Here is a 12821-nt window from a genome sequence, read left to right as displayed (position 1 = left end):
ATACTTGAATTAGATGATCTAATATTAAAAAATTAAATCTCTAAATTTTTATTTACTTTATTTATTTTAAATTATTATTTCTTCTAATTCATTATAAATTATAATAACTAATTGATTATTAAACCATTATAATTTATAAATTTACAACAACTTAAAAAATTAATTTTAAATTTTAAAAACCCAGGCCCGCAACGGGCCCGACCCTCATTTTTTCTAAGAAAGGCTCGGAAAAGCCTACCCCCGCCCATTAATTCACATTCCCTACCTGGGCCTAGCTGTCCCCATTCTATATTTTGGTGGCAGTCTTGAAATTTTACACCCATTTTGAGTCCATGTTTGTAAATTCGCTCTGCAGTCACACAGGTCTCAAGAAGTTATCTTTCACGCATGTGCAGTCTAAACCAACCATGAACGCTTTTTAAACTTTGAAGCTGACCCTATATCGCTCGTGGCATACACCGCCACGTCACCCAACGTAAAAATTCTGAAAAGCACATTCAAATTTCATCCAATCTCAACGGTCATATCCTCTGTCCAAACATAAATCAGAGCCGTAAGATTTTTTGATGATGCTGGACAGTTAAGCATCTCTGTCTCAAACACAAGCTCTTTCTCTCTCCATAACGCTCTCTTTCTCGCTCTAAAACTACTACTACTTGCCTATAATATAAAATTAAAATAATTAATGCGTTTTCTGAATTTTTATTTTAGTGAGAGAATCTAAAGGGACAAAAGACCTGACACGGCTTCTATATGAACAGAAAAGGAGAGAGGGACTTGAAGTAAAATTTGATTTTTGAATTGGATCGTGATTGTTGTATTATTTGTTCTGTCTTGTTCCGTTAAAAATGAAAAATACTTTAATGGGTTTTGGGTTTTCAATCTAGAGCTTCTTTCATTTTCTTAGTTGAAGTTTCTTGCGTTTTGTTCCGTGATTTCGAGCATTAAGTGTCTGTTTCTTCAGTAAGAAACAAACAATTTCTGTACATGTCTGGTTCTCAGGAATGCTCTAGCTGTAGTTGATTGCTAAATATGGAAGCATTGTTGGGTCTCAGTTCAGAGAGAACGTGATGAATAGATTTGAAGATAAAGCCATTCTGGGTTGCCAATTCCTGGAATTTTGAAGATTAAGCTTTATTGGGTTGCTTTCTGGAGAAAAAAGAAGATCAAGATTTCAGTTTCTGAGTCTCAATTAAAGGTTGGTTCTTGACGCTTTTTTCGTTTGCTTTCTTTGATTCTTGCTTTTCCTCTTTTTCTTCTGCAAATGGCTTCTCTTTGTTTTGTTCTTATCTGGGTTCTTCACAATTGATCAAATCTGTTTGCTATCATTTTTCTTAATCTGTTTCTTTGTGCTTACTCAGAAACTAGAGAGAGAGAGAGAGACCCATTTTCTGGTGTCTGTATACATAAGCACGCCAAATTTGAAAATTTTCTCCAGTTCATTGCGTACTTGTTTTGATTTTTAGTGGAGTTGGGTCCATTGAGGAGAATTTAAATACACTCTACATATGTACAACTGTAGATAGAGACTCCTCCTATCTTCTCTTCAAAGGGAAGTCTCTCTCTTTCTCAGTCAAACCAGCTAGGGGGTGAAAATGGCAATACGTATTCCTACTTTTCCTGTCTCTCCTGTGATTCTTGACCGTTGGATGTAGATCGGAATCAGCATCAAATCTTCTTGGTGAAAAGTAAAGTTGTGGGTTTCATTGTCTCTCACCAATTTGCCCCTCACAGTAACGATGGAACTCTCTTTTTTTGCTTGATATGTAAAAGGGTGTTTTGGTATTTCAAACAAGTTACTCACCGACGACGGCTTCTTAATTAGACGGCACTCAAGGCCGTTAAAAGTAACTTCTTACATCGTCATTTAACGATATTTTAGAAACTTTTGTGTCTCCATGAGTACGTGTTATAAAAAAAAAATCAATTATGGTTGGCATTTAATGATATCACTTGACTAAACAGTGGAAATTACTCGTGGGGGCATCTTTAGGTACTTTGATTGTGTTGGTCGGGTCTTGTTTTCAGCAAACAAGCTTTTTGTGATCATACAAGATTCTCGAGAGGCTTGATGTTGGTCTAATTTGTCTTATTTTATTTGCAATAATAATAGTTTATAATATTACACGCCTTATAATTGCAACTGCTCCACTGCCTTCAAATTTTCTATCCAGAGATCCTTTTTTTCCTCATCTGGGACATTGTATTAAGGTTTGGTTGTCTATCGAATTCAGTTAAAACAACTCTGCAGCTGATTTGTTTGATCCAATCCAGATTATAATCATGGTGGAAGATGGTGGTAACGGGGCATTGGCCAATATTCAATCGGCTGATGAGTGGCTGTTACATGCACAAGAGCTTGTTCCAGTGGCTGTTGAGAAGGCAAGACAGATTAAGGGGTTTCCTGGTAGATGGAAGATGATAATCTCCAAATTGGAGCAGATCCCGTCGCATTTATCCGACTTGTCAAGCCATCCTTGCTTTTCCAAAAATGCATTGTGTAGGGAGCAATTGCAGGCAGTGTCAAAGACATTGAAGGAAGCAATTGAATTGGCAGAGTTATGTGTGAAGGAGAAGTATGAAGGGAAGCTTAGGATGCAGAGCGATCTCGATGCCTTATCAGGGAAATTGGATTTGAATTTGCACGACTGTGGACTTCTAATCAAGACAGGAGTGCTTGGGGAGGCTACGTTGCCTTTGTCTGTGGCTGGTTCTTCAACAGATGCCGAAGCTACAACACATGGCAATACAAGGGAATTACTTGCACGGCTTCAGATCGGGCACTTGGAGGCAAAGCACAAAGCTCTTGACAGCCTTGTTGAGGCCATGAAAGAGGATGAAAAGAATGTTTTGGCTGTTATGGGGCGGAGCAATATTGCTGCTCTGGTCCAATTGTTAACAGCAACTTCTCCTCGTATACGGGAAAAGACTGTTACTGTGATATGCTCACTTGCTGAATCAGGTAGTTGTGAGAATTGGCTTGTTTCAGAAGGTGTTTTGCCTCCTCTCATTAGGCTTGTTGAGTCTGGTAGCACTGTGGGTAAAGAGAAGGCTACAATTTCGCTCCAAAGATTGTCAATGTCGGCAGAAATGGCCCGGGCAATTGTGGGACATGGTGGGGTTCGACCTCTTATTGAGATCTGTCAAACTGGTGACTCTGTTTCGCAGGCAGCAGCTGCCTGTACGTTGAAGAATATATCAGCTGTTCCTGAGGTTCGCCAAATGCTTGCTGAAGAAGGGATTGTCTCGGTTATGATCAAACTCCTAGATTGTGGAATTTTATTGGGATCCAAGGAATATGCTGCAGAGTGCTTGCAGAATCTCACTGCCAGCAATGAGAATCTAAGAAGGTCTGTGGTTTCAGAAGGTGGAATACGAAGCTTATTGGCATACCTTGATGGTCCTTTGCCCCAGGAGTCTGCAGTTGGGGCATTGAGGAATTTGGTTGGTTCAGTTTCTGAGGAGGTTTTGATTTCTCTTGGTTTCTTCCCTCGTTTGGTGCATGTGCTTAAGGCAGGATCATTGGGTGCACAACAAGCTGCTGCATCGGCTCTCTGTAGGGTTTGCACCTCAGCAGAGATGAAAAAATTGGTGGGTGAAGCTGGGTGTACACCTCTGCTCATCAAGTTGCTTGAAGCTAAACCAAATAGTGTTAGAGAAGTTGCAGCCCAAGCAATTTCAAGCTTGGTGACACTTCCGCAGAACTGCAGAGAAGTCAAAAGGGATGATAAAAGTGTGCCAAATTTGGTCCAATTGCTCGACCCAAGTCCACAAAACACTGCAAAGAAATATGCAGTGGCCTGCCTGGCATCTCTTTCTCCAAGTAAGAAATGTAAGAAGCTGATGATTTCTTATGGTGCAATCGGATATCTTAAAAAGCTTTCTGAGATGGACATTCCAGGTGCAAGGAAGCTCCTCGAGCGATTGGAAAGAGGAAGGTTGAGAAGTTTTTTCAGCAGAAAATAGAAAATGACAAGAAAATCACCCTTTGTGTAACAAGGCCTCTTCTATAGCTTCTGTTGTATGGTTGATGTTTCATGATCTGTATGAAACAAAAGTAGTCAATGATATTCATAATGTTTCAACCATGCAACCGACGTCATTATTATTAATGTTTATAAATGTATAATGTTTTTTTTTCCCCCCAATTTCTTCAGTTCTCAACGATATCGCCATTTACCACAACTTGCCTTTGCACTTGAACGTGTTGCAATCATGATCTGTTATGATGAAGATTTTATCCCTTGTCATTCTTTATTCTTTTCTACTGTTGTTTCCTATGCATAGATCATAATAATGGTTAAAATTGCTTTCTTTACATATTTATTTTATTATTACTCTTTGTATCTATTAGGCTTTATTTATTTGAATGTGCCATCTCTGGTCAACAGCTTTCAGTCGCTGAGAGCCTGAGAGCAATTGTTTACTCCGTTGTACTGTTGTGTATCATTTAGCCTTATAATTACTTGTACAATTCTCCGCCATTGTCCTGGATTCCATATCCTAGCTCGCTCGGTGGGGGATAAGATCATAAATGATTTCTCTTTGAACGCTTTTCAACCTAAAACTTGCTGGGACTGACATGATGCTCGTGCACTTTTAGTTGGTCTTTACTGCTCAATGGTTGAAATTTGGGTTAAAAGAAAAATATATTTTTGACAGCTGCAGAAAAGGTGATACTTATCAGAGAGTTTAAGAGAATAAAGCCGTTACGAGAACTGTTGTGATTTATTTTTATTTTTTTAAAACTTTTGGGTATTTCAGTTAGGCCTGCTCCGCAAAATGATATGGAAAGTCAACACGACATCACTTAAGATAGATAGAGTTTGTTGTCATACTTGTACAGCACCAGGACCTAACCCCACTAGTTTTGTTGTGTTTTCACTTCAAAGCATCCATCCGCATCTCCTGAATTAGCTAAAGAGTAAACAACTGATTCTGCACTGCATTATCAACAGTTTGAAGCCTAGTGTTTAGTGGGCTTTTAGGATGGCAAAAGAATGGGCTTTTTTGTTTTGGGGCAACCGATTCCATTTTCTGATTTCTGCGCTTCCAGATAAGTGACAGCGCAGCAGTGACTCGCTGAACAGAGCCGTCCATATTTCTCATTCTTCGGATTGGTGTGAACCGAACGGAGCACAAATTTAGAAAACTTGTGGGGCACATGTATTTTATCACCCATGTAATAAATAAACAATGTTATAATTATATATTTATTTTAAATTTTTTTATATAAATAGTGGTTATATTAAATTTAATTATATTTATACACTGTACATACATTGATTACTTGTTTACGGTTTCCTCCTTTATCTTTATTATTGTATAATGAAAACGAAAATGAATCGTGATCGTAATTCGTAAATCATTTCGCCCTAACAAAAAAAAAATCAACGGTCGGATCATGAGTTGTGGTAGTGGGACCTTATGCAAAAACTCTCGGAGGAATTACGGTTACACAATTAACGGCCAATGATTTTGTTTTATTACATTGGAAAATAGAGGACCAAACAAGCCCTTATCACAGTCTATCATTTGCGGAGATAGAGAAGCAATCCGGTCATCCGAAGCAAAACGACGCTATAGCTGACGGTAGCTTAACTAAAGGGCAGCCTCTGCAACTTTTCTCAGATAAAATTAAGGGAAATAAGAAAAAAAAAGGCAAAATTTGAGCTTTTCGAGGCCAAATCGTTGCGCACTTTTTTCGGTACCATACTCTTCTCTATCAATCCATCATATACATAATAAGAGTATCTTAGTAAGATTTGGGTAAAAAAAAAAAGAAAAAAAATTTTGTGTTCGCCTATAATAAACAAACCCCAGTTCTTTTTTATTTTTCTCTTCTTTTGGACCTTTTGATCTGTACTTTAGGTATGTAAAATCGATTTTTGTTTATGTTTATGTTTATGTGAAAGCTTACTGCAATAAGCTGCTTTTTGTTTGATTATTGAGTTATGGGTTTTGATTTTTATTTGGGAATCATGATTAATTAATGTGATTTTAGATATTGGGTTTTAGATTTTGTGATTTTATTCATTTGTTGATGAATTATTCGCTCATCTTGTTTTACTCCGTTGGGTTGCTTGGAAATTTATTGTGGTTAGCAGTTGAACTGAGGGTTGAGATAAAAAAAGTCTTGGAAGGAAGATTGTTTTTTTTTTCTTTTTCTCTTGCTCTCTGTTTGTTTACGGCCCACCATTTTTTTTTTTTTTCATTTAGTTTCTGAGTTTTTCTTGGAGAAATACAGTATCATAATCTGCCGGTTTAGAAGAGATTATCTGACGCAGAAGCTATTCTGGGATGTTTATGTACTTTGCTGTAGATTGTCTCATGCAGTTATAGGGCGGCTAGCGGTTCATGGTGATGATTCTTGGATAGAAATTTGAAGTTGTAACAAGATTTAGTGCTGCAACTTTTGGTTAATCATACTTCCTAAAGTTATCTTGACATGTATTCTTGTTAATGAGCTGTTCAAATTCTTTTTGCCAATTGTAATTGTGTAATTTTTATCCTCTAATTGAATGGTCTCCACCTTATAGTTTTCTAATTCGTTGAGAATGGACGGATCTTTCAAATGGCACTTTCCCTTGGACAATGGATAATATGCTTTTTATAGTTAAGCTCTTGCTTGACTTGATTTAACTTCTGTTGGTTTTGATTGACATATTTTGCTTCTGTTTTATATTTGTGATGTGGTATTTTGAACATTGTATGCCTGATGTTATTTTGTTAATCTGAGTTATACATGAATCATAACGAACCGCAAATACCTTGATTACAGGATAAAAAATGAGTACACTGGATGCAACCAGAGCAGAACTTGCACTTGTGGTTTTGTATTTGAATAAGGCTGAAGCCAGGGACAAGATATGCAGAGCTATACAATATGGTTCAAAATTCTTGAGTGATGGACAGCCTGGTACTGCCCAAAATGTTGACAAGTCAACCAGCTTAGCCCGGAAAGTTTTCCGTCTTTTTAAGGTTACGCTTTATAGTATTCTTTTTGAAGTAACCGTAGCATAGGTTTTTGGTTTCTTTGGTAGCTTTGTATGACATGTCATTTATTAACTGATAATGTTTTATTCTGCCTGCTGTAAGCAAGAGCTTAAGAAAGAAGCAGATTTGTGAACTTATTTTCTCTCTGAGGTTTAGTTGAAACGTTTGTTGAAATCTGATATTGAACTTATATTTCTATGTGTCTCATGCTGACATGATTTGGTTGTAACTCTGGTTTTTGCAGTTTGTCAATGATTTGCACGCTCTTATCAGCCCAGTTCCCCAAGGAACTCCGCTACCACTTGTTTTGCTGGGAAAGGTATAAATAGTTTGTGAAATGGCTTCTCTATTGTCTTTTTTTTTCCCCTCTCCCTTTTCCTTCCATGGCTTTGACTTCTTAATTGTTTGCATGTTTCAGTCCAAGAATGCATTATTGTCAACTTTCTTATTTCTTGATCAAGTCGTTTGGCTTGGCAGATCAGGCATCTACAAGGTAAAGACAGTTCTGTACGTTCATTTTAGGTTTGTAAGTTTTTTTTTACCCTTCCCAAAAAGATCAACTACGATGGTACTTTTGCAACAGAACAAAGAGCGTGCAGAATTGCTTGGTCGGATATCTCTTTTTTGTTGGATGGGTTCCTCAGTTTGTAGCACATTAGTTGAGGTGTGTTGCTTTTAGTTTTCTATTAACCACTGGCTTCTATATTTTGGAATTCTAAATTTGGAATAGTTTCTTGTTATGATGGTTTTGTCTAATCCAATTTATCCCTTCCATGTGTCAGCTTGGAGAGCTTGGGAGGCTTTCTACATCAATGAAAAAGTTAGAGAAGGAGCTTAAGGACAGTGATAAGCATAAAGTATACCAACCTAACGTTTCCGCAATAAGTTAACAATGAAACGTTTGCACCTACTGAATTCCTAGCTAACTGTTGTCTTTCTCCATCCCTTTTTCTTTTTCCTTGGGATTTATTGCAGAATGAACAATACCAAGCTAAACTTAAAAAATCAAATGAGAGGTCTCTAGCACTTGTCAAATCAGCCATGGACATTGTGGTGGCGGTTGGGCTGCTTCAATTGGCCCCCAAGAAAGTTACTCCTCGTGTAACAGGAGCATTTGGATTTGTTACCTCTCTCATCTCTTGTTATCAGGTATCAAATTCTACAGCTAATTTTCGGTTGATATCTTCATTACTGTGTTAGTTGTATATCGGAGCCTTTGGATTTGCTACCCATCTCTTGATATCAGGTTTCAAATTCTACAGTTAATTTTCGGTTGGTATCTTCATTAGTGCGTTAGTTATATATTGGCTCGTGAACGATGAAATATACGAACATAGGACGGTAATGTGTGAGTTTGAAAATACCCAAACAAAAGAAAACACTATATTTGACAATGGTCTGATTTGAACGAAGGATGAAGAAGAAGCATCAGGCATCTTTAGTCATCATGAATATGAAGATTTTTGTTACTTGGGAAATTATCTTGATGTGACTTGTCCATAGATGTATTTTGACAACTTTTTTAAAGAATTTTTTATTAGTATATTGACAAGTAGTGATAAAATAAAAATTGGCTTTGACTTTCATAAACAGTAAATTAAAATTTAAATAATCCTAGCATTGCACGGCAGCACGGGACCTGATTAAGCCTTTGGGTCAATATAATTCTCGGAAACTGCAACTAGCCACTGCTCATTTTCTGATTAGATTTTTGCTCTTTGTGATGCAGCTACTTCCAGCTCCAGTAAAAGCCAAGGCACCATGAATGGAAAAGGCGGCTTTGCTGCACAAGCTTCAGTGACATTAAAATAATTATTCGTAGTGGTTACATAAGTCAGATGTTGGTGTATGCTTTTGCTCAATTCGCCACCTTATAAGGTGACATTAAAATATTCCACTTGTTGTCAAGATCACTCTGCTCTTTTAAAGTAGTAATAATACCCCTGGCTTGTCTTTTCATTTATGATTCATATAAAAATTTAAATGTCAGTTAGCATCCATATCAGAGAAAACCACATTGCATTGTCAACCAGCATTAAACAATCAGGCACTAAACAGAATCGTCATTAAGCTCATTTTGCCATTCTCGGTTTTGACATCTGGAGATGAACCTCTAGAGTGAGATTATGTTTCTATTGAGCACAGGGAAACTATAACTTCAAACTTCCATTATTCCCCAGAGTGGAGGGAAAGAACGAGCAACTTGGTGCCGAACAAAGGCTACACGGTGAACTGCAAGGAGAATGCAGAATAAGTACATACATTTCTGCCTGAGCACTACAATAAAAAGGCCTTAGACGATGCCACTCCAAATGGAATTATTACTTAGTGCAAAAGCAGGGATCAAAGTGAAAAAGGAGATACAATTTAGATTTATGTGACACACTAGAGAACGAACTCATCATCTGATTCATCATCTTCTTCACCCCACTCATATTCCACAACATCTACAGCATTGCCCCGCAAGATGTTTATAATCTGCCCCACACGCCTCCGTAAATACGCACTCTGGATTAAGGATGGATCATCAAGTGTGGGTTGAGCATAACTCAGAACCTTCAATGCAAATTTCCCAGAGGGTTCAGGGCTTTCAATACCGAATGCAGGTGATAATGATCGTCCCATGATCTGAACATGAGACACACTGTGATATGCCAATAAAGTACCAAAATTAGGCCAGTATACGATGGAAATACATATTCTCCTCATACACAGCTAGTAGCCAAAATGATCATAACAGTTTCTAACCAAAGATAAGCACATGAATGTCTCATCTTTTTAAAAAAAAAAATGAAAAGACATGAATATCTATTTTGTTCAGAATAAAAGTAAAATTTTCAAAAGATTCTCTCTAATCAATAAAATGGTGCCAAAATGAATCATCAAAGCCCTCAAAACAGTGTATCAACTAAAACTCATAATCCAACAGCCATCAGTTTGGCCAATGCTAATGTAAAGATATTGTTGGATAAGCTTGGAACTCAAAGCTGGTCTGTGACATAAACATTATGGCTAAAAATTATGGCTAAAATAACAAAGTATTCAATTAAGGTACTAGCACATTGATCCTGAAAAAGTTCACAACAATTTACCATGAATACCAAAAAAGAACAATTGAAAAGAGAGGAAGGGGCAAACCATATATAGAATAAGCCATCCATATCTTGTCTCTGAACCCTACCCAGAAGTTCAATCAGCAAAAACCCACCAATGCACAAAACAGGTTCTGGAAGCTTGAACGTCTGGAGGCGATTCTCCTGTTGGTGAATTCATTAGGATGATTAGAATGTGGATGGGAAATATAGAAGAAACAAAGTGTCACTCAGAGAGTCACATAGCAGCTCAAAACAAACAATTTACAATGATGAAGACCAAATGATAAAAATACTGCCATTGACTCGTAAGAATATCCTAAACTTTTCAATCAAGAGATTGAGTTTAGGCCTGAAAGTGCATTTCGGTTGCATTCAGCCAGCTTCTAGGACCTTTTGCGGCAAGCCATGGTCCTCAAAAGTAAGTTCAAATTGAAACAAAATATAATGAGCAGTTTATTCTCCCATTTACAAAATTAGTTCTTGGTGATAAAAGGCATTTTAGGCACTGATAAATGCAATGGTCAAGGACTGCCCATCTTTTAATCCATATTTGGCTACTTGAAAGGTATCAGCCACTCTTTACATCAAATCTCTGTGCATGGAATTGACTTACTGCGGGAATGTGCCATAATGCACCCCCAGCAATTACAGAATTGTCAGGCTCCTTTTGTGCACACAATCTGAACTCATTATCTCAATCTAAAGTGAGATTATGCAAAAGGTGATTATGTCAAATGATAATATTTTGGTGCAAGAGAAGATCTATTGAAGGTTTATTCTCTAGATGCTATTACAGTCTTTACAAACTCATATTTACTTCAGCTTCTTTTCAGTTGATTGCAACAATATAGGTAATAGCACAGTTAGAAATACAGCTTAGAAATACAGCTTACCTGGGCCATTGGGAACTCTTGTGAAGTGTACGTCCAGATGAATTTATTTTCATAGTCCTTATATGACTCACCTAAGGGAACATCCACAGGAGACTTTGGATGACCCATTCGGAAGCGCACAGCTTTGGCTGAATATATAGGTAGACCCCATTGAAAATAAGCTGTACAAAAAATACATAAACTTATCATCAGTGACAAGAATTAAATTTGGTATGTCCTTTAAAAAAAAAGAATGAAATTTGGAATGAAGAACTCGAGTATCAATTTTCTAAAACGATCAACCTTCGAAAGGTTGTATGCTGACTTCAGTAATAACACACAGATCACCCATCAACTTATATAACAGCATTTCAGGCTCGGCGGGATTGCTGTTTCCTTTACTTGACCAGTACGAAGCTCTCTGCGCAACTACATCTCTAGGTTCCAGAGTATTGTCGATGCTCTCCTCTGGATAATTATCAGTGCTGGAAGCACAGATTGGCTCTGAAATCAAATCTCTAATAGGAAATGTTGTACAACCTCGTGCTAAAAAGGCATAAGCTCTGTGCTCCCTCTCCAAATTTTGCCACTCCATAAAATTACTAGATCCCACCTCTGCAGGGTCTTTTGTACCATATCTTTGTTCCACTACATGAACAACTTTCGATAACTGAGGAAACATTCTTAGGCACAGCTGCCGACAGAGACCGTTTGCAATGACTGCAAAACATAGAAAATTATGTATCTCTCAGCGACAAGACTGCAATCTTAAAACACATAAAGAACCTTAAACCTTTTAGGACAAGACCATAGATTTTCTGCTACGTCTACATTTGAAAAATTCCATCAAGTAGAGACAAAACAAGTAATTCACCCCTCAGCATTACAACCATGAAGTTGGTACAAAAACAGAAGAAAGCATAGACATTACTGAATACTTTCGCTTACCATACTGTCGCCAACAACGTGAGACACAGGTAACACGGAGAAGATCAGATAGATCATCCAAACAAGTGAGGATCTGAATAGACATGTCGGGATCAAGCCAGTTCACAAAATCAATTCGATTCTCCATTTGAACTGACCAACTGAAATAATGCAACACAGTAAATAAGAACTTGCACGGATAAGCAAAATAAAACTTGGAGAAATCCAAACGGTGCCTAAAAGCCCCATAGAAAAGAAAACACACGCACAGGCACAAATTCCTTAAAACCCCTTTAATACATTCAAGGAGTGAAGATAGATGGTAAAGAGAGCAAGGTTCAAATGAAAAATCTGAAAGCTCCTATAATTATTGAACCAAAAATGAAAGAAATTAGGGATTTTTAATTCTACAAAAACTTGCATACATTATTAACATGGTTTCAGATTCAATAACATACACTCGCATAAACGGCCAGAAAGTAGTCACAAAAATTATGATTTTCCATTAAAATTCAAAGGTATATACTACTAAAAATTAAAAGCTCGAAATTGACGAAGAAAATTAAACCGAAAAGCATAACAAAAAAGAAAAAAGCTTTTCAGGGGATGGGAATCACAGACTCACGGTTGAGAGAAAAGATTAAATTTTTGCCCTTTATTGAGGAATCAAAAGAAAAATCCCCAAAAGTGCGAAACCCTAGAGCGAGAAAGCGTAATAATTTTGGGGAGAGAGAGAATTGTTGTTGGTGGTGGTGAGTAACTGATTATTGCCACAGAGCGAGGTGGCATGTGACTGGGAGTCACACATAGGCATGGCTAAGCTTGGTGAAAGCTAATTTCGAAAATTAATTTAATTCATTAGATATATTTTAAATCTTATCTGACTGCCATTGTTGTTTTGATGGATTTCATTCCCCTTTTTAATTTACTT

The 12821-nt window shown here is 37.3% G+C and overlaps 3 protein-coding genes across 8 annotated transcripts; 2 read left to right on the top strand and 1 right to left on the bottom strand.

Annotated features, from left to right (window-relative positions):
- The first annotated feature begins 556 nt into the window (after positions 1–556).
- LOC18046685 (vacuolar protein 8) lies at positions 557–4142 on the top strand. Of its 3 annotated transcripts, none has more exons than XM_006445095.2 (2): positions 557–1198; positions 2275–4142. In XM_006445095.2, the coding sequence occupies exon 2, from the start codon at positions 2284–2286 to the stop codon at positions 3964–3966; it is 1683 nt and encodes a 560-aa protein (XP_006445158.1). In that variant the 5' UTR covers positions 557–1198; positions 2275–2283; the 3' UTR covers positions 3967–4142. The 3 variants fall into 3 exon arrangements, with proteins under 3 accessions (XP_006445158.1, XP_024044306.1, XP_024044305.1); XM_024188538.1 differs by having other exon boundaries at positions 2235–4142; XM_024188537.1 differs by having other exon boundaries at positions 1362–4142.
- A 1209-nt stretch (positions 4143–5351) lies between these two features.
- On the top strand, positions 5352–8955 carry LOC18046686 (peroxisomal membrane protein 11D). Of its 2 annotated transcripts, none has more exons than XM_006445091.2 (8): positions 5352–5871; positions 6782–6981; positions 7241–7315; positions 7415–7489; positions 7580–7660; positions 7779–7853; positions 7972–8145; positions 8726–8955. In XM_006445091.2, the coding sequence occupies exons 2-8, from the start codon at positions 6790–6792 to the stop codon at positions 8759–8761; spliced, it is 708 nt and encodes a 235-aa protein (XP_006445154.1). In that variant the 5' UTR covers positions 5352–5871; positions 6782–6789; the 3' UTR covers positions 8762–8955. The 2 variants fall into 2 exon arrangements, with proteins under 2 accessions (XP_006445154.1, XP_006445153.1); XM_006445090.2 differs by having other exon boundaries at positions 5353–5707.
- Positions 8956–9142: 187 nt separating this feature from the next.
- On the bottom strand, positions 9143–12749 carry LOC18046684 (F-box protein At4g00755). Of its 3 annotated transcripts, none has more exons than XM_024187737.1 (6): positions 12512–12749; positions 11912–12051; positions 11267–11683; positions 10985–11145; positions 10135–10253; positions 9143–9640 (listed from the first exon to the last, which is right to left on the bottom strand). In XM_024187737.1, exons 2-6 carry the CDS (start codon positions 12036–12038, stop codon positions 9382–9384), a joined length of 1083 nt encoding a protein of 360 aa, XP_024043505.1. In that variant the 5' UTR covers positions 12039–12051; positions 12512–12749; the 3' UTR covers positions 9143–9381. The 3 variants fall into 3 exon arrangements, with proteins under 3 accessions (XP_024043505.1, XP_006445156.1, XP_024043504.1); XM_006445093.2 differs by having other exon boundaries at positions 12516–12749; XM_024187736.1 differs by lacking the exon at positions 12512–12749 and adding an exon at positions 12349–12371.
- Positions 12750–12821: the final 72 nt, after the last annotated feature.

This window comes from Citrus clementina, unplaced genomic scaffold, assembly GCF_000493195.1.
Source record: "Citrus clementina cultivar Clemenules unplaced genomic scaffold, Citrus_clementina_v1.0 scaffold_3, whole genome shotgun sequence".
Taxonomy (NCBI): domain Eukaryota; kingdom Viridiplantae; phylum Streptophyta; class Magnoliopsida; order Sapindales; family Rutaceae; genus Citrus; species Citrus x clementina.
Note: the sequence above shows the minus strand (reverse complement) of the source record. Positions and strands in the feature narration are given on the sequence as shown.

Excerpts from the sequence above, each read along its gene's own strand:
- LOC18046685 (XM_006445095.2), top strand. The coding sequence starts at position 2,284 with ATGGTGGAAGATGGTGGTAACGGGGCATTGGCCAATATTCAATCGGCT.
- LOC18046686 (XM_006445091.2), top strand. The coding sequence starts at position 6,790 with ATGAGTACACTGGATGCAACCAGAGCAGAACTTGCACTTGTGGTTTTG. Across the intron at positions 6,982-7,240 it reads AAGTTTTCCGTCTTTTTAAG|TTTGTCAATGATTTGCACGC; the intron begins GTTACGCTTTAT and ends TGGTTTTTGCAG. Across the intron at positions 7,854-7,971 it reads AGGACAGTGATAAGCATAAA|AATGAACAATACCAAGCTAA; the intron begins GTATACCAACCT and ends GATTTATTGCAG.
- LOC18046684 (XM_024187736.1), bottom strand. Across the intron at positions 11,684-11,911 it reads ACGTTGTTGGCGACAGTATG|TCATTGCAAACGGTCTCTGT; the intron begins GTAAGCGAAAGT and ends TATGTTTTGCAG. Across the intron at positions 10,254-10,984 it reads AAGAGTTCCCAATGGCCCAG|GAGAATCGCCTCCAGACGTT; the intron begins GTAAGCTGTATT and ends ATTCACCAACAG.